This window comes from Pseudopipra pipra, chromosome 6 (assembly GCF_036250125.1).
Source record: "Pseudopipra pipra isolate bDixPip1 chromosome 6, bDixPip1.hap1, whole genome shotgun sequence".
Lineage (NCBI taxonomy): Eukaryota > Metazoa > Chordata > Aves > Passeriformes > Pipridae > Pseudopipra > Pseudopipra pipra.
In genome coordinates this window covers 49,149,158-49,174,951 of record NC_087554.1, presented here as the reverse complement: position 1 = coordinate 49,174,951, position 25,794 = coordinate 49,149,158, and the positions used below count along the sequence as shown (strand labels likewise).

The window sequence follows — 25,794 nt, the reverse complement described above, 5'->3', positions numbered from 1 at the left end:
ACAGCAGAAGATGTTATGCTGAGAAGGCTGATTTACTTGTATCCTGTTTCAGGCAGTAACAACTGTTGGGACAACTTCCCTCTTGCCAAACACATGAGGAAGAGAATCTAGAGAGCTTTTGGTCACAGTGGAACCTGCATGTTTAATTCATATCTGTGAAGCTCAAAACAATTCCCGACCATTTTGGTCAGAAAATACTGAGGTTCCTCAGGAGAAGTGAAATTTGCCGAATGTGTGGACTGTGGGCTTCCAAACTGCATTTATGGTGTATCACTACAGATGATTAAGGCAGCCAGAAGGATTGGCAGGGGCCCACTGAACACACCAGCACATTGTTTATCTCTACCAGGATGGCCTCACATATGTCTGATATTACCCGTCATCCAAAGGGGTGGAAAACACCGCTTCAGCTGCTGGAGGTGGTGGGAATCTTCTGGGGAAATGTGGCTTTGTTCATTCAGCTATTATGCTCCATCCTAGGTACTTGCTATGAGCTACTGCTAGAGCAGCACTCTGGGCTGGATGGATATGTCCATTCACAATTTCTGAGATCATCGGGGACTGGTTTGACTGCAACATGGGAAACCTGTTCAACTCCATGCTTTTCACAGGCCTACATGGACTGCGTGTCCCCTTCAGGAGACTTTCCCGTGACTTTGTGGTGGTTTGAAAAACCTTTTCTCTAAGGTAGTAATGGTTTGCCCCACTGATAATACTGGACCAATCAAAAGTCCACGTTCGCCCTACGGAAATTACATACCCACAGAAACAGAAGAGAAGGCAGAGAAGATAGTTTAGAAGGTAGGTAGGCATGATCTGAGGAAGGAGGAAGCAGGGGGCCAGTGAGCCCCTCTGGGGGCCAAGGGCCCCCAGCCCCCAGCTGAGGCTATGGGAGACCCGGTAGGGTGTCAAAGCTGGACAGGGTCCCATAATCAAGAGCTGGAAGAGTTTCCTTACTGTCAGCAGCAGCAGAAGACATTGAAAGCGGCAGTGGAGCAGTCCTGAACAGAGACAACGGTGGCTAAAAGCCAAAAAGATAGCCAGTAGCAGCGAGATAACGTGAAGCGGCTGAAAGACGCAGAGATGTTCCTGCAGGAGGGAGAGCTGGCAACAAAACAGAGGAAAACTCAACAGGGCTGTTTTCGGGTAAGACTATCACTTTCCCAAAACCCAGAGACCTCCTGAAGAGGAGGGGTGGACTTCCAAACCCTTAGGGAGTCCCAAAATGCAGCAGCAGCTAGAGAGAGAGAGAAAGGAGCTGAAAAACTCGGAGTCGTCCGGAGAGCTGAACCAGGACGGAATGTGGAGGAGGTGGCCTTGCCCTCTGCTGCTGCTGCTGCTACCATGCTAGCAAGCTGAGACAGAGCAGAGGAGCTCTGGTAAGACTGAACTGAAAGCTGCCTTAAATGCTCTAACCCAAGGGAAGTAAAGATCTCCAAGGAAATCCCCCGAAGGCTCGGGCTCGGGGTTGGAATTTCCACAAAGTAAGAACAAAAATCCTGTCTGCCATACTTAAATCTGCTGCCTCAGAAAAAGTGAAAGACACTAACCAGTGCCACAAGGAAACTGAAATGAAGAAACTGTGGCCTGAGGAGGGGCAGAAAGATTTTTCTCTTTTCTTCTTCTACTTTTATTGAAGGAAAAGAAGAATTTAATTCAATGTATATATATATGTGTGTGTGTGTAAATAAACCTTTGTAAATATTTTCCTCTTTCCCCAATAACGAATGGTTGTGTTTTGTCTGAAAACTCTCCACATGAGGTGAAGAAGATATCAAGTCCATGCCATCACTAAACCCTCTCACAGGGGCAAACTGTGGGAGGGGGGCTTGAACTTAGAAATTAGATTCTTGGGAGTTTCAAACCACCATACACACACACACACACAGAGAAACACACACATTCCAGCATGCACAATTTTCAGTTCTGCACTCTGAAGGCTCTACAGAACCAGAGATGTGGCCTTTGCTGCCTCCCTGTGGGTGACAATTTGATCACAGGACATGGGGCTGACAGGGCATCCTGACCACCTGGACCTGCACCCAGCTTCACCATGGCTGGAGGCCCAGAGCACCCATCCCTCTTGGGATCCTCTCCCACTGGTGCATGAGAAGGTCTTCACCTGGCCATACACAATTTGGGCTTCAAAGCTAACCAGATCTTTCTAGGTCTTTCCTGCTGCTGGACAGGAGGACAGGTGCTAGAAGATGCTTGACTGATTGGCTCTTGGGATGTCTCTGATCCTCCTCCAGCTTTATGCCATCTAGTAACAGCCCTGCATAGCCTGCTCACATCTCTTCAGTTTAACCCATGATTTGCTCAGGCATTAAGGGTGACGGAGAAGAGGGACTCTCTGTATCCTCATCACAGCTCTCCACATGCAAAGGCTCCTAGCAAGTCTCCTTTGAGAATGAACAGCAAAATCACTCTACAATCATATTTAAAACTACAATGTTATGAGAGTACTTAGAGACTTAAAAATGCATTTTGTAAGTAATATGTATTTCAAATGAGGTGTGATTTTTTAGGATCTCAAAATCTTGTACCATATGTACTCTTTTAACAGTTATTTGAATTAATTTTTTAAAAAATAATTACCATATTAAAAAATTGTAAGCGTGGAGAAAGCATGTTCATCTTCCAGGCATTTTTCCTAGAATATAATGCCAGCTACCTGCACTGATGAGCGGGAAGCTCGGGCCTTGTTCAGCGTCCTCCGTCGCTCCCAGCGGTGAATGGAGTCCTGAACCTCCACGCTCAGCTGCCGCGTGACGGTGATTTTGTCGTAGTTCTTGATGTGCTCCAGGACCCCATAGGTGGTGGTTAAATAATAGGAACCTGCAAAAGGCAAAAGTATGAACATCACACCAGCATGGGCCATTCATTTCCACTCTCACCCATCCTGCTGGTGCCTGTGCAGTGGCAGCTGTCTGACCCTTGGATAGGGGTCCCGTGCCTCGCTGCAAGGAGTGCAGGGGTGACTGATGTTAACCCAGCAGACGGAGACCTAACAATCAGTGTCCTCCATTCCCTCCTACTCCACATCAGTGTCGCTGCCCTGACTGTTGAGGCTGTAGATGTCCCAGGAGGGAATACAGGCTGAAGAGAAACAGCTACAAGAGCTGCTTTTGCAAACAGGCACAAGCCACAGATGGTTTATTCTCTGGGGCATGGTTATCTTCTCATTGTGTTTGACAGGGGTCATGCAACAGGTCTGTAACTTGGGCTCCTGAGCAGTTCCCATATTGTAAGGAAATAGAAACAATTATAAAGTACTTGCAGGAGAAGAACAAGGCCTGGATCCAGCCCCTCCAACTCCAGCAACACTGCTGGAATGTTTGGACCTCAGGTCTCCTGTGGGCTCAGCACCATTGTGGGATATGTCAGACCTGCAGGAACAAGTCACCCGCTGCTCTATTGACCACACAGGGATCCCAGGTGTTCGCCTGTTAGTCTTGGACTGTTCAGAGTTGCAAGATAAATCTTGGTAGGAGAGAGAAATAGGATAAAGTGGCAAAAGCCCTTTTCCCTCAGAAATCCCCTGACTGCTGTGGTGCTGGTTGCAGCAGGCAACAAACAACCAACTGCAGCCACGGGGAAGCAGCTGGACCATGATAAGAACTGGCTTCATCAACAGAGGCTTCATCCATATCAGAGCCCTGATAAGGATAGAGGTGAACATGAGGAAGCCGCTGCTTTGGTTGCAGGGCACCCCTCGCTGGGGCACGGGTTGGCCGAAGTGCTCTTTCCCACCTACTGCCCGGGCTCAGCTCCGGAGGGCAGGATGGGCCCGCAGAGCTGCGGGGCAGCAGCGCAGTGTCCCGGGGGCGGCGAGGCCATTCCCTGATACCGCACCAGCATCCCGGTGCCAGGAAAACGGGGAGAACTAACAACGGCCAGTCAGCCGGGCAAGCACCCCTGTTTTTAATAAGTTTCGCGCTAATTGCAGTTGCCTCTAGATGGCACTTGCACATCACCCAAGCCGCGCAGCAGCCCGCGGTTCCGCAGCGTCGGTGAGCTCCCCCGTCAGTGCGGCTGGTTGCTCAAGGGTGGCTGAGACAGCACTTTATTTAAGAGCAGTATTTTTAGAACACCACTAAAGTTTGGTGCAGGAGAGGAGAGACCAAGACACTGCCATTTGACTTTTCATACCCCAGTGGATCGATGAGGAATGTCCCACAGCTATGCAGGTCTGTGTTCACTCAAAAACACACTTATTTTGCTTTACTATCTCCCACAAAAAGCTGCTGAGAACAGACTAAGAACCCTGAAAGTGCCACTTTACCCCCTCTTAAATACAGTTACTACCCTCCCTTGTCTGTCATTCAATATTTCTCCTGCTCTGGCTGAGTCAAGAGACCCACATGATGGGATGGTGGGACCCACAACCCAAAACCTGGTGTATCCCTTCCCTAAAACTCCAGGGAGGAAGATTTCACAGTCCCACCCAACAGGAATTCATTACAACTTTTTTACAAATTAAGTTATCTCTCACTTCTAAGTATTTTTATTTCCGCTCACTTGTAACCCATCATCTGTCTTTGTATTTGCCCCAGTAGTCAATATTACTGTTGTTATAAAATTAGTTCTAAGTGTATTTTTCTTTTGGAGGCCAAATTTAAGTGATTTAGTGTACTGACCTACAAATTTCACATTTTTCTCACTTCTGCTTTACTTTTTTTCCTTTAATTTTTGTGCCTGAATCACTTTTTGCCATTCAACTTTGAAAGGCCTAATTAAGTTAACTTTTGACAGTTCTGTACTTCGCAATCTCAGAGCTGTCTTCACTGAGATGTTCTTTTTTTCCCATTCCCTGTATCTGCAGTTACTCTCAGTCCTCTTTCTGATGTGATTATTCAGGCAGTTTGATCTGGAACTCCATCACAAATTTTTCCCCCTTTGACTAGAGTGCACATTTCACACAGCCTTTGCATCTTTGAATTAAGAGAACTTCCAGCTAGCTTTGCCTTTGATACCCTGAGCTCCCCAATCCAGCTGACTTCGATAACCAGCCTAATAGTGTGCCCATTTGAAATGAAGAACCTGTGGGCGGTGTAGTTACTAAGAACTGCTTGGTTATGTCAGCAAAATACTGTTCTTTGGCTAACATTTTTTCTGCTAACAATTGTTTTCAGCAGAAAAATTAGCCTGTGTAGAAACACCTTACTACTACTCATTCTATAAGCACTTACTTTTGTTCCCCTCTGCACTGTGTTGGGATGACATGGTCTTAGTTTCAGACTTATACCTCTATTTAATATAAATAAAATTAGTCCGCTGCTGTTCATCCAGGACTCCTTTCTGGAATCTCAGTACTTACCAAACCGAAGTCTAAAATAAAACTCATTTTATTGGTTTAGTGACTACTTGGTGATAAATGATCTGTGTTCCTAATTCAGAGCACATAATTGTCACTTGGAAAGCATTTGCTTCCCAAGCTATATTTAAGAAACTAAAGGCCCAGAGTTCCCTGGGGTATTTATGTCTCTAACAACAGAAGTCTTTATTTACATCCAAACTTGATATTCTTCTCTAACCCCACTTTTCTTCCTCTGCCTTGCTATGATACTCAGTCAGAGAACTTTATCAGTGGGTTCACACAAATTTAAGAGTAGAGTGACCATGAGAGTGATGTCTGGCCTCAGGAATGCAGTATAGTTTAAAAAATGTGCTTTTTTAAATTGGAATAAATAAAAGTGTCCACACAATGGTTTGCAGCAGCTGCTTCATTTTAGGCAAAAACCTTCTAGCTTTTCAGCCTTTGGACCAAGGAACACAAGATGTCTCTGTTTAGGTTACTAATCCAGTAACTCAGTTCTCATTTATGCTGGGTCCCTGCCTTTCTAGCTGGTGTCTAAAGGCACTGCACTGCTAAAAGGAATTGAAGTGTTTGACAATAATTTTAGAACTTCAGGTTTGAAAGCTTTGCCAAAGCTTATCCACAAAGTCTAGCCAGAGCCTTTCTATCCCACTTTCACAAACACTGAAGTGAGGTAAATAATGATTTCCAAAATTAATATCCCATGATTAAACTCTGTACCCTTACCTTCCCCTAGCTGCAGTGCAGGGTCCATGAGTTCCATCATATACTCCACATTCAGAAGGACTTCAGTCAAGTTGCTGCGGGCCAACACATACATGAGCACGGGGAGGAAGTCATCTGCACCATATGGCTTCCCTGAACAAAGAGAAACACAGAGTGGTCCTAAAAACTCACCACAAAAACATATTCCAACGTAACAGTGACAACTTCTCACCCAGCACATCCTTTGCAGACTTTGGCTTATATTACCAGAAGAGTTAAAGCTCGAAATCATCGGCAAAGAAAAATGCTGAAAAGGAGAAAGTTAGATCACTTCAAGCCCAAAATATGAACTTGAAAATTTTAGTGAGCTCTATTTCTGCCATTCTGTATTAACTGGAGAAAGAAAGACTTCAACTTCATTGGTCACAGACGTGGCAATTTTTGAAGAGTGCAAAGGCTTCTATCTTGTCACTCTGATTTGACGCTGACATCAAGACTGCAATTCAGGTTGGCAATATTAGCAGGGAAGTTGTCTATATGCATTAGGGGTATTTATTCTCTTAGGTTTACACTATGTGTGGGACCCAAACCCAGAAAATAGAATTTGAGACAGTGGCTTTTAGGACTGAAGACTTCTGTGTTTGTGTTCCCTCAGAAGGCAAAACATCACACTACGTGTTCGTAATTAAAACAGTCTCCCAAGAGGGAGATCTAGGATCTAAGAGGAATCATCTTTCTAGCCATGGCATCTAGCTAAGAAAACAAAAAGCCTTTCCAATTGGGCTTAGACTGGCTTTTGAAATTGGTGTGCGGCAGGTACTCAAGATTTCTGATGCTTAAAACGTATCCACAAAGTCAACAAAGTGATCTAATGTGTAATCTGTAAGAGCTCTTCGGGATCTCTGAGGACGAAAAACCATGCATGTTAACAGTCATCATTATAAATAATTATTACTTAAAATAGAATCCAAACTGAAGCTTCGCTGCATAAATCACAAAGAACACAAGGATAACTTTTCTCCTTTGAAAGACGCTTTCACTTTCCACCGACGTGTCATAAATTCATAATGGAAACCCCATAATAGCAAGTTTCTTAACAGGCCTATCTTCCGAACACTCAGACTTGACCATTCCTCTCAACCTAATCCCAAAGCTTTCATTTCTTTCCTCAGACTGTGGGCAGATTTTCTCATCAGTGCATTTGGATGTGTTGGTTTCGTGGGCCACATGTGTCTCACTTGAGAACTGCTTGCCTCACCTCAAAGAGTCAAAGCTACCCTTGATATAGCTCTGGTAAAATTAATGCTCTAGCCATTTTTGTCCCATAGTACACATGCTCTTCCATGGTAGGGCATAAATTCCTATTTCTCAAATGTTCCCACTGACTTATTTCAAATCTTTGCCATGAGTCAGGTTTCTTTTTTTGTCATTCATAGCTGACGCAAATTCTCCACTGGCAAAGAAAAATATTCTTCTGAAGCCTCAAATAAACATGAGCTTAGTCCCTGATTAAAAAAAAAAAAAAAGTGGCTTTGAAATAAACCCAGTAATATATCTAGTGGACAGAGAGTTGATCCAGTTAAAACAAAGTGTTAGAGAACGAGAGATTGTCAGAGCTGTAATTCAGTCTGTTTCTGACAGAGCCTACACATGCCACAACATAGACAATTTATTGAATGAAAGCTGGATTAACGCTTTCAATTCTGATTGCTTTATTATGGCTGCCTTTAGTCAAAAGAAACAGCCTTCAGTCTTCAATCAAACTATAAATGGACTTTATTGTTCCATTAACATCTGGATGGACATTTTATTTGCCTGTTGTTGCCTTGGCTTATGCCTCTGTGAAAGCTTTAGCTCTGTGAAGGGTCCAATTCATTACTGTCATATACATTACCTTAATACAAGCAGCTTAGTATTACAGCTCTTTAATATTTTCCAGAAAAAAAAAAAAAAGATAACACAATGGAGACATGAAAATGTAATAGAAAAACCTCACAGAGAAAATCCCTATTCTACTATTGATCCAAATAAATCAAAGGGCAAGAGAATCAGTTCTGTATAAAACTAGTAGAAAGGAAGATGAAATACCAAAGATTTGGTAGGCTGTTTTTCCCTTCTCTAAAAACTTTTTCTTTATGATATAGTAGTTACAGACCAGTGGCACGGGCAGAATGATTCTAATTTCCTAAATGCCAAGGGATTTCCAGTGCAACATTGATAGCAGAATTTTCCCTACTACTTCTCTTATATGACCAATTCATATTGTGTCTACTAGGGCATCCAAGAAAGTTGCTACTTCACAATATAAATTCCTATCCACTGGGAAAAAAAACCCCAACAAAACAAAAAAAAAAAACCCTTGGGGTTTTGGTTTGGGTTTTTTCTGTTTGTTTATTGTGGTTTTTTTAAATATCACTAAAGGAGATCACAAACCAGATAATGGACTGACCAACTAATGAAAGTGGAAACAGCCATTTGAAACTAAACAATTCCATGTCCCCATTTGTCAACTTTTAGTGTCAGCTGAACTGAAAGTTAGAGGACAATTTTCAAGAACTCCTACAGAATCTCTCCGTTTCTTTTTTGTTGGCTGAGAAGTGGTTGTATGTATAAAAAGGCATGGAGTCAATTATTTTTCATTGCTTTCTATCTCATTTCCACAAGGTAATTTAGATGCTTTTCCCACCAGTCCTTGTTATAAACTCTTCTCAACTTTAAGATTTCATAGGAATATTATTGGACTTCCAGCTGTTTGTATGGCTTCAATATGAAAATCTCTTATACTGTTTCTTTTTGAATAATAAACGCAGAGTAGGGATGTCTGACTGCAATAATGGAAAGAGAACTCGTTCTCCATATGCTGTATGCTCACAACCTGCACAAATTACTAGACATCACCTTAATCCACTTTTGGGTATATGATGCCTGATTCTTAAATATCCACATCTGTAGCTAAAGCTGAAGTCAGCAGGAGCAGAATGTGTTATTCAAGGTGGTGGTGTCCTACTCCAGATATGACTTGCTTGCTTTATTTTCCCTTCTTCCCTACAGGGTCAGGAAATATTTATTTCATAAATATCTCTAAGAAGCTTAAAATAAGCCTTCTCTTCTGCCACAAGCTCATCCTATTATGTTTATAGCAAAGCAAATACAACGTCAGCTCCTGGCTGGGATGCAGCACTTGAATAGATGGGTATTAATTAAATACATGATTTAAACCAATTGGAATTCTGCCCAAGCTTCCATAAAGAAATTACAGACTATTTTAACACATTCATGCATTTCTTTTCCCTCTGTGTATATTCTGAAAACCAGCAGACTGTGATGACGCCTGCACCTTGCTCTAATATTTTATGAACACTGACATGATGTCTAGCAGCAGATCTCCAGCAAATATGGATTTTAGCCTCAGTTTATAGCTGGGAAACCTGAGGTACAGAAAGATTAAGAGAGATTTGTTCAAGATCATAAGAAAGATTGTAGCTGTCCTTCCACTATCCTTCCTAGCATTTTACAGTCTCTTGTCTATCTCATACTACTTTACAAGGTTTGATTTATGATATAGTTGAATTAAGCGAGTTAATATATGCAGACAGCATGAATCCACTTCAAAAATATATGGTTTAGAGATCAGAGGAATTTGTTCCCCATGAAAAATTTGAACTGGCTCTTTGATTCAAATGTAGAAATTGCGCTAGCTAGCAAAAAAACTAAAATCTCTATAGTCTATCAGTCTTCATTAATAGTAACTTAGATCAAGCATCCTCTTCCCAAAGATATCAAAGTAAAACTGTTACGCGTAGCTTTACATTCCTTCTCAGAAATGTGATGTGATAATAAGCTGTGTGGTGGGATTGCTCTGACTTAGTTTTAGGAGCTTCTAGCATGGGTTCTGCACTGGCTGCTGAAGTATTTGATTCCAGTTTCCTACTCACGAGCTCAGCTATCCTATTGAAGACATACATGACTTTATCAACTGCAGAGCCATATAGGAGTGCGTAAGAGCAGCCAATATCTCTCTGCTCAGTTCTATAGCAGGTGACGGACCTTCTTCTAAAAGCTAAGGAAGAGAAATATTCCAATGGAATATATGTCCTATCTGTCCATTTTTCCCAAAAGTAAACTACATATTGGCCATGCAAAACTATGCAAGAGAAATTATTCAAGCAGATGATTTAGGGCCAGTCACCTAGCCAATTCCATCACTAGCACGAAACTGGTTTTTAACTATATAGTTCCAGCTACCTATGCAGTTCCAAGATGAAGCTTTATAATCTTAGATAGTTCACAAGTTAAAAATATTGCAGTCAGAAAATTGTACCTCTATTCATTCTTTTTGAATTACCTTAGAAAGCAGTCTGCCCATCTTTCAAACTTCCAACTTAGAGTTTTCCCATGCCTGATCTTCCTCGTTGACGAACTGACCAAATTTGGCCTGTTTGTCTCACAGGTTTTTTTCACAAACCACTGCCTACTGCTGCTCTATTTTTGTTTTTCCATCAGTTCTCTTCCACAGAGTGGCAGTTCCCAGGAAGCACAAGGCCTGGTGCTCCAGGCACACCACTGCCAGTATACACCACACATACTGCAAATTTGCATCTTGTTTCTCACTCTACAAGTGACATTTGTGTTTTTAATGAAAAGCAGAGATTCTCTTTCTACCCCACAATACACCTTTAATATTTAGTCTGAGTAAAGGTATTTCTGAAAGATACATAATAAGTGTGTTTTTTCCACATAAATCAGCTATGTGCCCAACTGTCCCTGTGGGTATGGTGGCACGCCTTCCAAATGTAGGAACAGCATGATTCCTGCCTCTTACTTTTTTCTAGTGCACAGATAAAATAATGCAAAAAAAAAAAAAAAGCCAGACATTTTGTGGGTGGTGGGTTTCCAAACTCCTTGTTTTTTCCTGTTGTTAAATGCATTTTATTCTTACCAACAATTCCTAGTATTTTTAGTAGGCAGGTTACATGTTTTTAGGTTGTGGGTTACATTCTTGGAGGCATATGCTGCTGTTATTTAAGTTTGTATACAAGCTGGAGAAGCTCAGTGAAACACCTCAATACTATAATTATTGTCCCTTTGGGAAGGATTGACTTACTAATATCACTGCCTACACAGTACATATAAGCATCTGAAACAGTTCCCCTACATTTCTTTTATAGCCAGTAACAAAGTAATCAATACTGTCATTGGAGTTTGCCTTGAGTCATCTCACTGTAAAGCAGAAACCCACATCTAGCCAGATGAGTCACCTGAACTCCATCGACTGATTCCCCAAAGTACATAATGAGAAGCTGGGCACGATACCCATCTGTGGCCACCTACTGTATTTTGTAGTGGTACTCAGTGGTCTGTTGGGAGAAAGGTGTATTGACAAAGACTGATCTTGCCCTCCTAGTTCCTTGTGAGGAATCAGATCCACAAGTTGATCGCCTTCAACTTGAGGGAGTAGTTTAAAGCAGCTGAGGATCTGACCCATTCAGTTCTTAGTCTTAAGTATCAGGGAGCTCAACCACAGCCAATTTATCAGCCAGATTTTGTCACATAGTATGAATTGCAATCAAATAAAAGATTTCCTCCTTTCTTAAAATATCTTGAAATACATGGTCAGACAAGGCGGACTTAAAAGTTTCACAACTCTTTCAGCAGTGAAAAGACGGGCACTACCACAGGCACAGATGTTCCTGAATAAGCCTATCCTTAGTTTTAAAGAAAACTTGGTACCTCTTGGGACATCCTGGCCAAACCAGGACTGCTGTACGTGTGCCTCAAAATGTTCAAAAATTTGTGTTTTCATTTGTGTCTGAAAAAAAAAAAAAAAAGGTGCTTGATTTGGTGGTATTTGCACTTTGATTTGATATATGAAACCATATTATTAGGTCAGCTCACCCTATGGCCATCCTAAAGTGAATAAAGAGCGGACAAATTACAAATTAAAATAGACAACATAAGTAGTTACCATGTTATCAAGCAGATAATTTTTCTGACAAAGGTAGACTGATTTTGGTCCTGCAGCAGAGGGAATGATTAGTTTTGTGTTCCACCTGCTCTTATCTGGGAAGAGGAAGGAACTTTCTAATTCAGCAGTGAGGAAAAGAAGCTAAAAGAAGAGGCTGTTGCACAGGAAGCTGAGTATGGCCTCTGCTCTTCCTGTGTGAAGAGCACTGTGCTGCCTCATGGCTGTCTGAAAGCAAAAGAGGGCCTTCACTGTTGCTCTTGAGATGGGCAGAGAGCAGGAGGAGAATTCCTACCTACTGAAATCTGGTCTGAGCAGCCCACAGCTGCTCTTCTGCATGCCACGGGCAGGAAATCCCTGTCAGAGAAATGTTTCAGATTTCTGAATACTTGTCTTTGCCAGGTGGAAAATGAAAGTGATCTGGGTTCAATTAATTTTGTGAAGAAGTTTCACACATTTGACTCCTAAGTGGGTCTACAGGGCATTTCCAAGTCTCTCCAAGTCTACTGTTTTCCAGGAGTTAGACTATAGCATTCTCCTCCCCTTAACCTCTTTTTTTCTGGTGCGAATTCACTGGGGTATGTTTCCATAGTTCCAGACCAGTTTTCTTCTGACCAGGCCCTGATATGCATCACTGAGAACATATAAGGGAGAGGGAACTGGATGCCTAGGGTTGAATTCAGATTCTGACCTAGATCCCGCTAGCAGTAGTACTCAACATGAGAAAACAGCTGAGCTGGCCAAAATTAAGCACTTTGGTTGGCATAGCAAACCACAATGAAATCATCTGATTTCATAAATGGTAATCTTTTAATGTAGGGGGTTTTCAATTATTTCCCTGACCCCTAATTTTTGTTACATAAAATAACACAGCAATATTTCGTTCAATAGAGAAATTCCAGCCCTGAGCTAAGGTGTGACATACACATAACATACCACCAGCATCAGAAAGAGACCATGTCTCCTACGTGGGTTTAATGAGGCTTGCAAGTCCTTGATCTATTCTAAATTTATTCTCAAACTTAACACAACTGTTTTAACAAATTTACAGCAAATTTCCCTGCATATGTCCAAATCTTCTCATAACACCTAAAGACAGTGAGAGGTCCTGTTCACCCTGCAGCTAAGGCTCAGCCCTGGGGTGGCTTCTTACTCTGCTGTTAATGTGTCTAGACTGGTCATTGAACCTTGCTGCTTACTATCCAAGGGATGACCTTGAGGTGAGGCTCAGTAGGGACACATGTATGTATGAGTGCTCCAAGTGTTGCCAGTACAAAATAAAGCAGAACAGCTAAAAGCACCTTTGGAGATTGAGAGTTCTTGAACAACCACAGGTTATTGCAAATTAATACCTGGCTTCTCTCCAAATTTGTGGTCATCAGCTCACTAGTATACAAAAATAGCTCTTAAATTGGCAAGGCTGTTTGCTGGAGGAAGAGACTTCTGGTCTATCTGCAAAGATGCATCCTGTCTGCAGGCCAGTGGTTTAATGTGTGCAGTAATGGTTGGCCTGAGGCCCAAGTTATGCTTATACTCAGAGCACATACTTCCTTACACTGAAGAAGCAGTGGTTTTTGGAATTCACTGGAGCATCAGGAATTAGTAACAAACAGTACTATCATTCTGCATCTCCTCCTCAAATTAGGCAAAACTTCGTAAAGGCCAAACCGAGAGACTATTCCCAAAGACCCATTCCTAGAATTTACCATTACTCTGCTACAAGCTGGGACAGAGCCCTGAGGATATATATGGAGAGCTGCGTGAAGACCTGTGCAGAAAGGACATGGCACATAACGCACACTTACAGATATCTGGGTTTTGGAGTTATGGAGCTTAACCAGGTAACATCTTATACCTGTTAGTGCAGAGAACATCACAGTCACTTGCCATCCCATTCTGAACACAACCTGTGGGCAGCTGATACCAAACACATCAACCACCACTGCTACCTCCAACGTGAATATTACCACACCAGCTGTATCATAAACCCTGTTACTTTGACACATGGAGAAGGATCTGTGAGGGATACCATTTCAGAAGAAGCACTGTACCTGGGTTTCCCTGAGCCATGGAGTCATAGATGAGCTTGCAGGTCTTCAGCAAGATGGCAATTTTCTTTTCTGGGGAGTACGTCTTGTGCATGGTTGTGAATTTGTGAAGGATCTTTTCCATCACAACTGTTTCAGGCACACTGGTCATGATGCCTAGGTCAGTGGTAGTTGTGTTTTGTATCACAAGTTGGTTCTCTTTCAGCTGCTGTAAGGATCCATCTCTATTGTGTATTTCTTTTAATGAAGAATTAATTGCTTCCTTCAAAGGTTTCAGGACACATTTGTATAAAGCTGTCTCAGCAATCACTTCTGCATAGAGAAGGGAGAACACAAATGCACATAACAAATAATCAACACAGTACAGGTGCAAGTAAGAGTCCTAAGGCAGCACGTGGTTGGTTATTCAACTACTACTGCATAGCTGTAAGCAGGGAACAGAACTTATATCCCAGAAAGCAAACATTTCATTACCAACACCCTCCAGAAGTCCTAGATGGGCTTGAGATGAACATCAGTGTGTGATCTCTGCCACTGGAGCTGTAGAAGACTGCCTGCTACCAGCAGGCCCTGCTCTCTCTGCCTGACCCCTGGCTGACCAGCATGACACTCTCAGGCAGCAGGAAAGCCAACTCTGGGGAGAGATGAGGAAACTCACCTAACTGTGCTTCTTTTCCAAGCCCTGCCCTTACAGATGTCCAGGTGGGATTCAGCTGATTTCCCTCTCCCTCTGACCTGTTTGAGATATTCACTTTGGGATGAAATTAATTGTATCTTCAAAGCACCCCTTTCTCCTCAGTGACTGAAAAGTGGCTGTAGCCACCAGCTCAGAGAGAGACACCAACACCTGGTCAGAAGTTTCTCTACTGCTCAGTGACTTTAAATTACTCATACTTAAGACAGCTCTTATGTGACCCATGGATGAGGAAATAGTATTTATGGGTTGAGTTTTTGATTAATATTTAGCAGGAGATAAAAGACAAAAGGAAGCACGAGAAACTGTGAGAAAGTCTTGTCTGATTCCTAGAAACCAGAGGTAGAGCTAGAGGGACTGCAAGAGATCTTGTTCCCCCTGCACTGAGGCAAAAAGATAATTGGCAAAAGAGTTCATCTGCTCAGGCAGTAAGGAATGAAGCAGAGGGCAGTAAAATTTATGTATGCAAAATCCAATTATTTTAAAGAATCCAGAGAATCAACCAGCCTGAAGCAGGACAAATTCAAGTGGCAAATTTTCCACAGTGGGAATCCCTGTTCTCCCCAGGAGCAGACAGTCCTCCTGAAGCTGACTAGGCCACATCATCCTGTTAAGAAACTATCAGTGAACAGAGCTAGACCCAAGTAGGCATGTCTGTGGGAAGGTGGTGGGATCCTTGTACACATACATCTCTACCAAGCATAAGAAGGACACTTCTTTCTGCCTCCTCTCCAATAACCAAGATTCAAGAGAGACTTCTCTATCCTGACACCCCCTCTGCCTTGAAGAAAGAGGTTATTGGGACAAAAATGGCAGGTATATGAGAAGTGAAACTGCAGGTCCCCTCTCCTAGCTATAGCAAGGGGCTGGTAGAGGGTCTGTTCTGCCGAGGAGTCTACAGGATCATGTGAAGCCTTTGCTTGATGAGAAAAAAATCATCAGGGCCTGCTGAGACTGGCAGTAGACTGCGTCTTAGTCCTGGCTACTTAAGTCTTCACTACTTAGCTGGGTCCCACCTTAGCTCCTACTGGAGCTGTAGAATCTCCTGGAATCCCTGGTTACTTCTGTGGTTGACCATGTGCTGGGTCTCCCATCTCCCAGCTTGTTTTAAGCTGACTTAGGGATCCATAAATAGCTCTACGCTGCTTCTCAGATCCTCAAGAAAGAGTCTCAAGCTTTCAAAAGAGCATGTGAATGCATGCTCCAACCTGCCACTCAGAATCATCATAGTCTTGTCCCTCCCTGTGAGACAGTGACTGACCCCTAATCTGTTTGCCACATGCAAGGAGTTCTCCATCCTCACGGCAGAGCAGTGGATGTGAAAGGCCATGGGGAATGCAGCTGTGGGGGGGAACTTGGCTTTTTGCGTTTCCAGTAAACTCTGTGAGTGCTCACTGATGCCTTAAGCCCCTAATGGTTTTTTTTATTTTTCTAATATTTGTAAGACTTGTAAATTTTATAGGTAGGTTTTAAAAAGCAGAAACCCCTTTGTCCCTTGTTCCTTTCCCTTATTTACACATTCCCTAACCCTCCTACCCCATTCTATGTTCCCATATCAAACCTACCCCTGAATTCAGTAGCAATGTTTAGTCTTTTGTCAAGGCAAAGGCCTAGACTGTTTGGAGAACAGCATATCAGGGCCTAAACCACAGAATACAGTCAAAAATTAGGTAAATATGTACCCTTTGTGCTCTGATGAAGTTGAAGGTGATGAAGTAAGTGGTCCCAAAAAGACCCCAGACCCAATTCTCAGGGGGAGAGCCCGGGGCGGACCAGAGGAAGGGCCAAAGGGTGGACACATCTGGGGTTGGATGGATAATGTTATAAAATGTAACCTCTCAGGCACGGCCGGCGTGCGCGCATCTATATCACCTACTGCCTTGGCAAATAAACCCTTTCTTATCTCACCCCTAATTAACTGCTACGGGGATTTTTTCAGCACCAAAATACACCGGCAACATCACCTATACAGACTCATATTTGTATAAGTATGTATGCATATATACATACATGTATACCTCTCTCACACACATGGACACACATCTCTTCTGCTTAAACTTTTCCCTTTAAAACATTCATAATGAGTTTTTCCCCCTCATTGGTCTCCAGGTTTTAGAGCTCTTCCTCCAAGTGCTGGCAACAACAGAGTAGACTTCAATTCATACCCCTCAGCTTTTAAGAGATGGTTTATAATTCTGTAAAGCAGAAACTGTGTCTGCATAATCCTGTCTTCATCCTCACCTTCCCAAATCATGCCCAAGGATGAATAAACCACAGTCACCTACCTAACTGTTCCTCGGTGTAGGAGGCTGGGTCTATCAGAGACTTCAACTCAGTGCTCTGCACTAAGTAACTTTTCAGCTGTGTCATCATCAACCGGATTTCTTGTAGCATCTCTGTGCTGGAGCTCTGCTTTGCCATCATCTCTAAACTGTACACTCTGTAGTCCCGCACCAGGTTACCAAAGTATGAATCCTTGTCCTGTGCCAGTTCCACTATCTTCTTCTGCAGCTTCCTGTCACTAGATAAAAAGACTGTGAAGACGTTGGACAGGTTCACAAAGGACAGCCTGTTCTTGGCCTTGGCCAAGATTATGGAGTGTGTCTTTTTACCAGATGAACTACTCAGCATTTCCATGTCATCCTCTGTGCTGCTGGTAGAGTAGGAGTCTGGTTCGGATGCTGATGCCTGAGCTGTTGTGCTGCCTCCCACGTCCTCCAGGGACAAGTGCAAACCTTTCAGTTCAGCTGAGCTGACAGACTTGTGGCCATGTTCTGGTTCAGTCTTGATGTGTGCGCAAGTAGCACCACCTGCCACTGTAGCTGGGCTGTCCTTGCACACAGCTTGAGCTGTGGCCGTGGCCGTCTCTGCCACTGTTCTTAGCTTCAACTGGCTGGAGCTTTGGATCCTTGGTACCTGGGAAAGCCTCTTCCTTCTTGGTGGTGGAATAGGAGGTGGCTTCCCTTTCTCAATGGCATTGATTTTTATCTCGGGCACGTCCTCCTTCTTCTCTGCAGGTTCTGGCTTCATCTCCTGAAACTGTGATACAGCCCTTTTGGAAACCTCCCCGGGCATCTCTATACCCTTTTTGCACAGTAACCTTTTATCTCTGCTCCCTGTACTTTTATCTTGTTTTTCTTCTGTCCCTTCCCCTTTCTGCGTTTCACAACTTTCAGGCTTACCCGCACAGCTCTCCTCCGAGGTCCGCTCATACAGCCGCCTCCGTGGGGGGACAGAGGGCTGGGAGCCCTTCTCAGGGCTCACTGCTGAGGGCTCACTGACCGAGCAGCTCTGCTTCCTTTCTTCTTCTTTACTGTCACCGCCCTCAGCTTTCATTTCCTCTCTGCTCTTTCCTAGTGGCTTAAGAAACAGCTTGTTTTCTTCACAAGCAGTCATAGGATCTTGTGGGAGCTTCAGAGAAGATTTCTGAACCAGAGCGTGAGAAGGTGGAGGTGGAGGGGGCCGGCGGGGAGACCTCCTTTCAGTGATCATGGTGGCAGGGGGGAGATCGATGGTCACAGCGTGGCTTTTAGGAGGTGGTACATCTGGAGGAAAAGGATTACTGCACTCTTCTATGAAAATAGGATTCACGAACCACAGCCTGTCATTTCCTATTGACAGCTCAATTTCACATGAGCAGTGGTTTGTGCTACTTGCAAAACGCTGGGTAGATCTTGAACTGTCTGAATCTTTTGCAGGATGGGATAACTCTTCTCTTCTTCTGTGGTTTAAGTAGGAATCCCAAAAATCTGACCAAAAAAAAAAAAAGACAACTGAAAGAAAAGAAGAATGAAAAAATGTTCTGAGAGAGTTTTAGCTGCTAATGACACATAGAAGACCTATTTTTTGTTAAAATAAATGGTACACAAGCTTTCAAACCTCTGCACAAAACAATGTGAAGAAAAGGTTGCCTGTTTTATGTGTGCAAGATGCTTAAAACCAGGGGATAAGCTCAGAAGCTTCACCAGAATCTTCTTTCTTGTCAAGTTTAAGACACTTACCTAGTGAAAACTATTAATGCTGTTCAGCATTTTCAGTGTGAGCAGGAAAGTACAAGTAACAAACACAAATTATTGCAAAAGGGATCTATGGCTTGGTCAGTAATCATTGCCCTTCAAATAGTTGTGGATACCTGAGGTGAGCATGTGAAGATCCCAGATGAGTTCTGTCTCCCTCTTGCTCACCATGGGAAGGTGCAGGTCTGAGATATACAGCCTGGATCTGACATGCATCAGGAGCACAACAGATGAAGATGACTATACTATGCAGCAAGCTTATGTGGCAGAGTCTGTTCTACACAGAGGTCTGATCCTTCTTTGCAGTACAACCAGTCCAGAAACACATGATTTTAAACACCTTCCCCAGATTAAAATTATCGTTAATGTCTGTAGCTCCGGATGACAATTATAGCCATGCCCACTCTGTTTTGCACCTGCCTGCAGAGAAAAAAGATGATGCCAAAGACTGTACACAGGAAGGAGGTATGATGAAGGACTAAGGAATAGTTAAGTACTTCAGTGCCATAAACCGTTACTAGAAAAGAAAGATGGTGTTTCAGACGCAAGTAGTCCTTTCTGTATGTCAGAAATCTCTTACTAGAATTTGCCTTTCAATAACTGTTTTTAAAAAATTACAAAGGGTTTGTACATCCTTTGAATAGTATTCAGTATCACTTTTCATCTTTTTCCCTTCCTCCAGAGATGAGGTTTCAAACCTGTATGCCTTACAAGTCTGATTGCTTTCAAGCACTCTTAAAGCTGCTAATCCAGGGTCCACTACTGGAAGCATCAGGAAACAGGATCCAGCAAACCCCATGTGTTCTTACCAAGGAAAAAGATATAAACCTCTGAGTATACTTAGAGTGCATTGGGTGAGGACTGTGTAGATGCCCACAGATTTAGGGACAAGGGGAAGATGGGAAATCCTGGAAACACAAGGATGCAGATAACTAAATAACTATTTCAGCATGCTTGTCCCTGGACACAGAGCTGACACTGACAGCATGCACTTCTGGGTGGATTTCGGGGGACACAAAGGGGGCTGTCACATAATGCTTGAACCCTGCCTTGTGCTTGGTGTTAGGCCTGTCTCACTGCCAAAACATCACATACTGGGCCCAAGAGGGGATGGATGGGGCTGCACACATGTGGAATGACCCTCAGTGCTGAGTACGGGGTACAGCTCTAATGTCAAGAGGTGAACTAAAAGACAGTCCATTCCCATCAGGATAAAACTGTGGATTTATCCTCTTGCAGCCTAGGCCAGTGTCCATGGCAAATTCAGCTTTATAAGCATGTCAGTGTATTTTCTTAGGGTGGCTGACACTAGAACAGCTTTATTCTCAGATTTCCCATCATGAGAGGGAGAAGAAGAAAGAATCTTAAAATAAAAGTGTTGCCAGGAACAACAGCACTCTTGACAACAGAATTCAGAAGTAGATGTACAGATGCAACTGCACATACTGGCATCACTCTGCCAACCCCCTCACATCTGAGTCTGTCTGGGGTAGCCTTTTCCTTAAAAGCTCTGACTCTACTGGGTACCAGCAAATGACAGACAGTCGAAGTTGCTTGTTTCAATCAGAATATAATGCTGTGAGGTCTCATGGGCAGAGGAAATGGTGAGTAAACCAACCCACAAAAGGGAAGTTGGTTATTTTTCTCAGTAGTGGCCATGATAAGACACTGATGAAAATGCAATGCTCCACTCAGACTGAGAAGGACCACATGAGGTGGTCCTACCAAGAATTACACAGCTGCTTCAGAGTAGGCGTTTCGCAGCACAGACACACTGTCTCATAGAGCAGGGAAGGCCATTTGATCATTTTCCATTGCAGCCCTGGGTCTTCCCTGAGCTTGCACCCTGTTCTTTGAGTCTTTGGCATGTCTGTGAAGGTATGTGCTCTTTTTGTGCAATGCAATCATGCTAACTCTTCTGCTAAAATGCCCTCTGTACCAGCAAGGTCAGGCCTAGAGGGCCTGGAGTACATCCTCTTTGACAATATGCAGAAGAGCCTGATCCTCTGTGGAACAATTCAGCTTGCAGTAAGACATTTTACTTTTACCCCCTTGAAACATATCACTTTGAAATAAATAAAAAGCAACATATGAGAATTTCAGACAGCGCTATCTTTCCTTGAGGAGTGCCACTTTGGGCAGCACTTGTTATTTGTGTACTCATTTGTATCCACAAAATTTTGTTCCAGGAGGCAGTGAACAGCATTACTCAGTAGTTGAGCCTGTTTGACTTTACTAAGACAGCATAGCACTCCAGGAAGCTAACACTGTTTCCCAGGAAGACTGTACACAACAGCAGATTTTCTTCTGTTGTCAGAAACTTTCCCAGCATGCAATATACCATGACAAAAATGACCTCCAAGCATCACCACTTTCATGACCACCAGTACAGGAAAGAAGGAGACTACAACCAACATTGCTTTGGTGCTTGTGCTTTAACTAATCCTTCCTTTCAGAAGTTGCTGGAAATTGTTGCCTGAATCAGCATATCCTCTGTTGGCTCAAATTAGACATGATATATTTCCTACATTTTAATCCAGATTTTTAGACTTGTTATAATAAAATTAAGTTTGCAATTTGAAATCTCAAGTTGTAAAGTAGCTTTTTTTAAGCCATAATATTCAAGAATGTTTTGACAAATTGGAACATCCTCAAAATAAAGGATATTGAAAATGTTAGAGGCAAATCTGGTGGTCAAATTCAATGAAGCTGCCTGAACTGAAACTAGTAGGGTATGCCCACACCTTCTGGGAGGTATGATGCAGAAGATGCAAAAATAGACCCCTAAAGGCCCAGGGTGCTCTAGTGAGTACCTCTAAGGGAGCTAACTCTTCAACTTTCTCCATTATTTGGCTGTTTTCAACACCTGAGGGAAAACTGAAAAGCAAAGGAGCACAAGAGACAGCACTGTCATAGCTGTCTGAAGTGGAGTGTGCTAAATGGAAAGGAATAGGAAGGAGACCTCCTTTAGTCAATAAAACTGCTTTTCCCATCTCTATAAGTTTATACATCTTATCTAAAATTTGCTTGTTTGGTGCTGTCACTAAAAATAATGTTCCTTTTTGTATCTGATTAGCGTGAGGCGAAAGAACATGCTGGGATGATGCACATTTCTCTACCAACTAGAAATCTTGTAAGAGGAAGCAGAAATATCAAAATTCAAAAATAACACACTTCCATCAGTATTGCTCCCACACATCAGAAGGGGAAATTGCAAAGGTGTTTTCCATATAGCTCAGATGCCAGCTATTTCCAGTGTATGTAAGCTACCCTGAGGGGTTGTGCCATACTTTAGCTGTTGGAAGCTCCAGCTTTCACAGTAAGACTGTAGGTCCCACTCCCTGCAGAGAGATCCAAGTGGAGGTTGGATCTATGAACGTCTATGAACTTGAAGATCATAAACATCTTCCTCTTGCATTCAAACTTCCTCAGATATTCCAAAGAAAATAGTTCATTTGTCTTCCAGTTGCATTATATCTGCGCAAGGCACTTCTGTTCTCACAAGAAGTTAGCCAGAGTGAAACTCTGGCTGCTTTGAGAGACTTACCTATCCCCAGACTAGAGATAATTTCAAGGTCTTGAAAGCTACTGGCTTCTAATATTGCTTGTGGCAGCTTCAGGGTGAAGGGCAGCAAATCCCTGTAAAAAGAAACACAATAAAAAAACAGCAAAACGATAAACTCCATAATGGATAGGAACTCTAGATTTCACTTGGTTTTAGTGATTGGATTGACTCACAATTTCAGCCCTGTTCTGCAAAGTCCTGGATGATAAGGCATCATGGACATTGTTGCTGATCTGGGTTGCTCTGATTTCACAAGAGATCACCAGCTTCTGTGGTGATGCTTCATGCCATGGCACTGACTTAATCACTGTGTTTTGGCTTTGTACTCTGAAAACTTCAGGAATGCCTCTCACCACAGGGGAAGCCACAAAGGTTAAAATACCTTCCCATGAAGAAGAGGTGTTGCAAATGGTAATTACTATAATTAGAAAAGCCAATCTTTTTTGTGTGGAAAGGATTTGAAGTCCTTTTTCTTTCTGTTTACCTCTCTCTCCTTACTCTGCTTCCTTTTCAAAAAATATGTGTAAGTTTAAGGCACTGGGACACAGCAAGACACAGAGGGATGAGGGAAGGAAAACTCCTCCTGGGAAAAGGTAACCCCTAGGTGAAGGGACAAACAGTGATGAAGTTGCTGTATGACACTAAAAGAATACATATATCCCTCTACTCTGAGGTATACCACTGAGATTTCTGACTGCTAGAAAAGCCAGTCCCTAAAAGGCAGCAAGGAATGGTGCAGGATCATTTTACACATTAAAAAGTTTAACAAAATGTTCTACAAGATGCAAGAAACCATTATAGAAAAAGCTGGCTTTGTGAGTAGGAGGTGTCTGCTACACAAATGCACAGCTCAAAAATGCACATGACTGCAGATGCAGGGAGGCCCAATCTGTTGATATAGGAATGTAGGGGGCCTATTTTTGCCCTTATTAAGAGATATAGACCTTACTGATATACTGTGTACTCCATGTGCACTGGTGCTCTGTGCACCACTGAGCATTCTGTTGTCACATTGTTTGACATAAACTGATGTGGTCTCTGGTTTATTACTTTTTTCTTGGCAGATACCAGGTTTAAAAGAGGAAGAGGATCCATGGACCTTCTGCTTTCTTTGTTTGCTATTTTTATATGCATAAATAGTTCCCTTCAATTTTATTCTATTTTGTTGTAGAAAGATACATCTAAAAATCAGGAATATTAAGACATTGCCCTAATAAAAAAAAAATCTGGTTTTATTAATGGAGCAGCAGCTTGCAGACCAGCCACCAAGTCACCTGTTACCTACAGGTGTTATGATCTGAGGTAATCTATCCAGGCAAACTTTCTTTTGAGAAGAAAAGGAAAGTCAACCCTGATGAGCTATTTCTAGCTATCCATAGGCGATTTACTACATCCCTGAGAACAGGCCTCTCCACTCTCCATCTCACAGAGGGCTCCTACAAGCTGCCAGCAAATGGCATGTCAGTGTCTTTTTATTACCTGCATCTCTCAGAAAATTATTCCCTTTTTATCTTGTCTTTTGACAGCAACCTTGGAAATTACATGAATCATTTGAGAGTGTATTTGACACTCAGAAATAACATCTGTAACAGGAACTAACAGAAGAGCTTTTCTTTCTCTCTTTCTGAGACTGTCTTAAGCCATGATTGTTTTTGCAGGAAAGCAGAAGTGACTGTGTTTTCTCTCTCACCAGCTATTTGACTAGAAATGCCAAATTCGGTTTTGCATTTGGGCTCTTCTTTGCTTTGGTATGACAGAAATCTTTGTATGGGTCCAGAGGTTAATTTATGCCTGTTCTATAGGGTCTATACACATGTAGATGGCTAAATGTCTTTTAACTGATGAGGGTGAGACAGAGCATGGTCTCTTGCATGGAAGCAGGAGTCGTGGCCCAGCAGTGTTGAACTCAGCTGGCTGCAGAAGCAGCCCCCAAAATAGAGTGAATATGACTGTCTGGGCAAACTGCAGCACACTGCAGCTAGACTGTTCCACTACATGACCTAACCAAGTGACGAACATGACTGCCTTGTAAACATATCCTGAATCTGTTTCTTCCTCTTAAAAGGAAATAACTACTTTAAGAGTCATCTAAGTTTATATAGGGGAGGTCAAAAGTCTACATCCAACTCAAAACCAGGCCTGCTGCAGTAGAGATGGGGTAAGTAGGTTGTGGAGGTGTCGCTGCAGTGTGCTTGGCACAAGGACACAGAGTAGAGGAGGCTGCAGGCACACAGGTTTAATTACACAGAGGGACTCATCAGCTGCTATCAAACCTTGTTCTAATGCAAATTACTTTACAGATCTTTCCATCTTTGTGCCCATTATGTTTGGTATTTCTGTGCTGAGCAAACAAGCACAGAAAACAATCCACTGGTAGGTTTGCTAAGTCGGTAGGAGGTGTGTGTGTATGCTTAAAGCTGCTTTAAATAGTTAATCCAGGCCCTTTTTTCCTCCCTGCCCTCCTAGCTCAGTTCTCTGTCCTTTGTGTGTGCAGCCCTACAGACCTTCTTCAGACAAAGCTTCCAACTGCAGGGATAGCTGTGATTATGGTTTACCTGGATAGAAAATGGGTGATATGGCTCTATTGTAGATACTAGCATCGGATATTGCCTCCTGGTCTGGTAGATTAGAGGATATCAGAGGAAACAGTGGGATCTGTGCTGTGACTGGATACTGGGGAAGGACGATCCAGAGGGGAAAGCAAAGTGATCATGCCATGGAAGCAATAAATCCAACTCACCTACTGACACAGTAGAAGGCAACCAGTTTGAAGACATCCTCAAATACCAGGACAGATCCTTCCAGGTACAGGACTGGTAAAAACCAGAAAAGATTAATATAAAGAACCATGAAGAACTGGCTTCAAATGCAACGAGGCTAAATGCAACAAGATTCTTCAGGGAGACACTAAAGAAGAAATAGCCTGGCTTTCTGAATAGTTAGCTCAAGATATCAGAGTGCTGTGACACTAATAGAAACAATGGGAATGAAAAAAACCCCTCAGGTCACAGCCAAAGGGTTCGTTACAAGCCCATCTGCCTCTAAGGATGTGCATATCTGCAGTACATATGGGGCTGACCTTGTGACTCTCCATGCTGGAATCTGGTTTGGTCTGGATGGACAAAATGCTCTGAAGAAAAAGAAAAGAAATTATTGTTTCATTACTATGTGTGTGGGCTCTGACCTGGGTCATGCAGACACTGTGAGCACAGCCTGTTTGCATCTCTCCTGTCTTCTCCCTTCCATTGTGTTATTCAGTGACTGCACTCTCCTTTAAGTGGCAAAATACAATCTATACCATATTGCAGAGTTGTTCACGATGACCTCCTTTATAACAGCATGCTATGGCATTGTGTAGCTCAAATCTCACATTGTTATAGAGCTTTTGGCTGTTGAGCTAGAAAAAATTGCACTGGACAGTGGAGAAAGTTTCAAATTGACTGACAACCCAAGGCAGAGAGAAAGACTTGGTTTGGCGGGAGAG

The 25,794-nt window shown here is 42.8% G+C and overlaps 1 protein-coding gene across 1 annotated transcript in view; it reads right to left on the bottom strand.

Annotated features, from left to right (window-relative positions):
- RIN3 (Ras and Rab interactor 3) overlaps positions 1-25,794 on the bottom strand; it is a 67,422-nt gene that overhangs the window by 1,690 nt on the left and 39,938 nt on the right. The window contains exons 4-9 of the mRNA XM_064659010.1: positions 25,051-25,123; positions 22,293-22,384; positions 17,015-18,478; positions 14,039-14,347; positions 6,047-6,178; positions 2,675-2,838 (exon numbers count right to left, since the gene is read on the bottom strand). Of these exons, the coding sequence (XP_064515080.1) occupies positions 2,675-2,838; positions 6,047-6,178; positions 14,039-14,347; positions 17,015-18,478; positions 22,293-22,384; positions 25,051-25,123 (2,234 nt within the window). The remainder of the gene's footprint in view (positions 1-2,674; positions 2,839-6,046; positions 6,179-14,038; positions 14,348-17,014; positions 18,479-22,292; positions 22,385-25,050; positions 25,124-25,794) is intronic.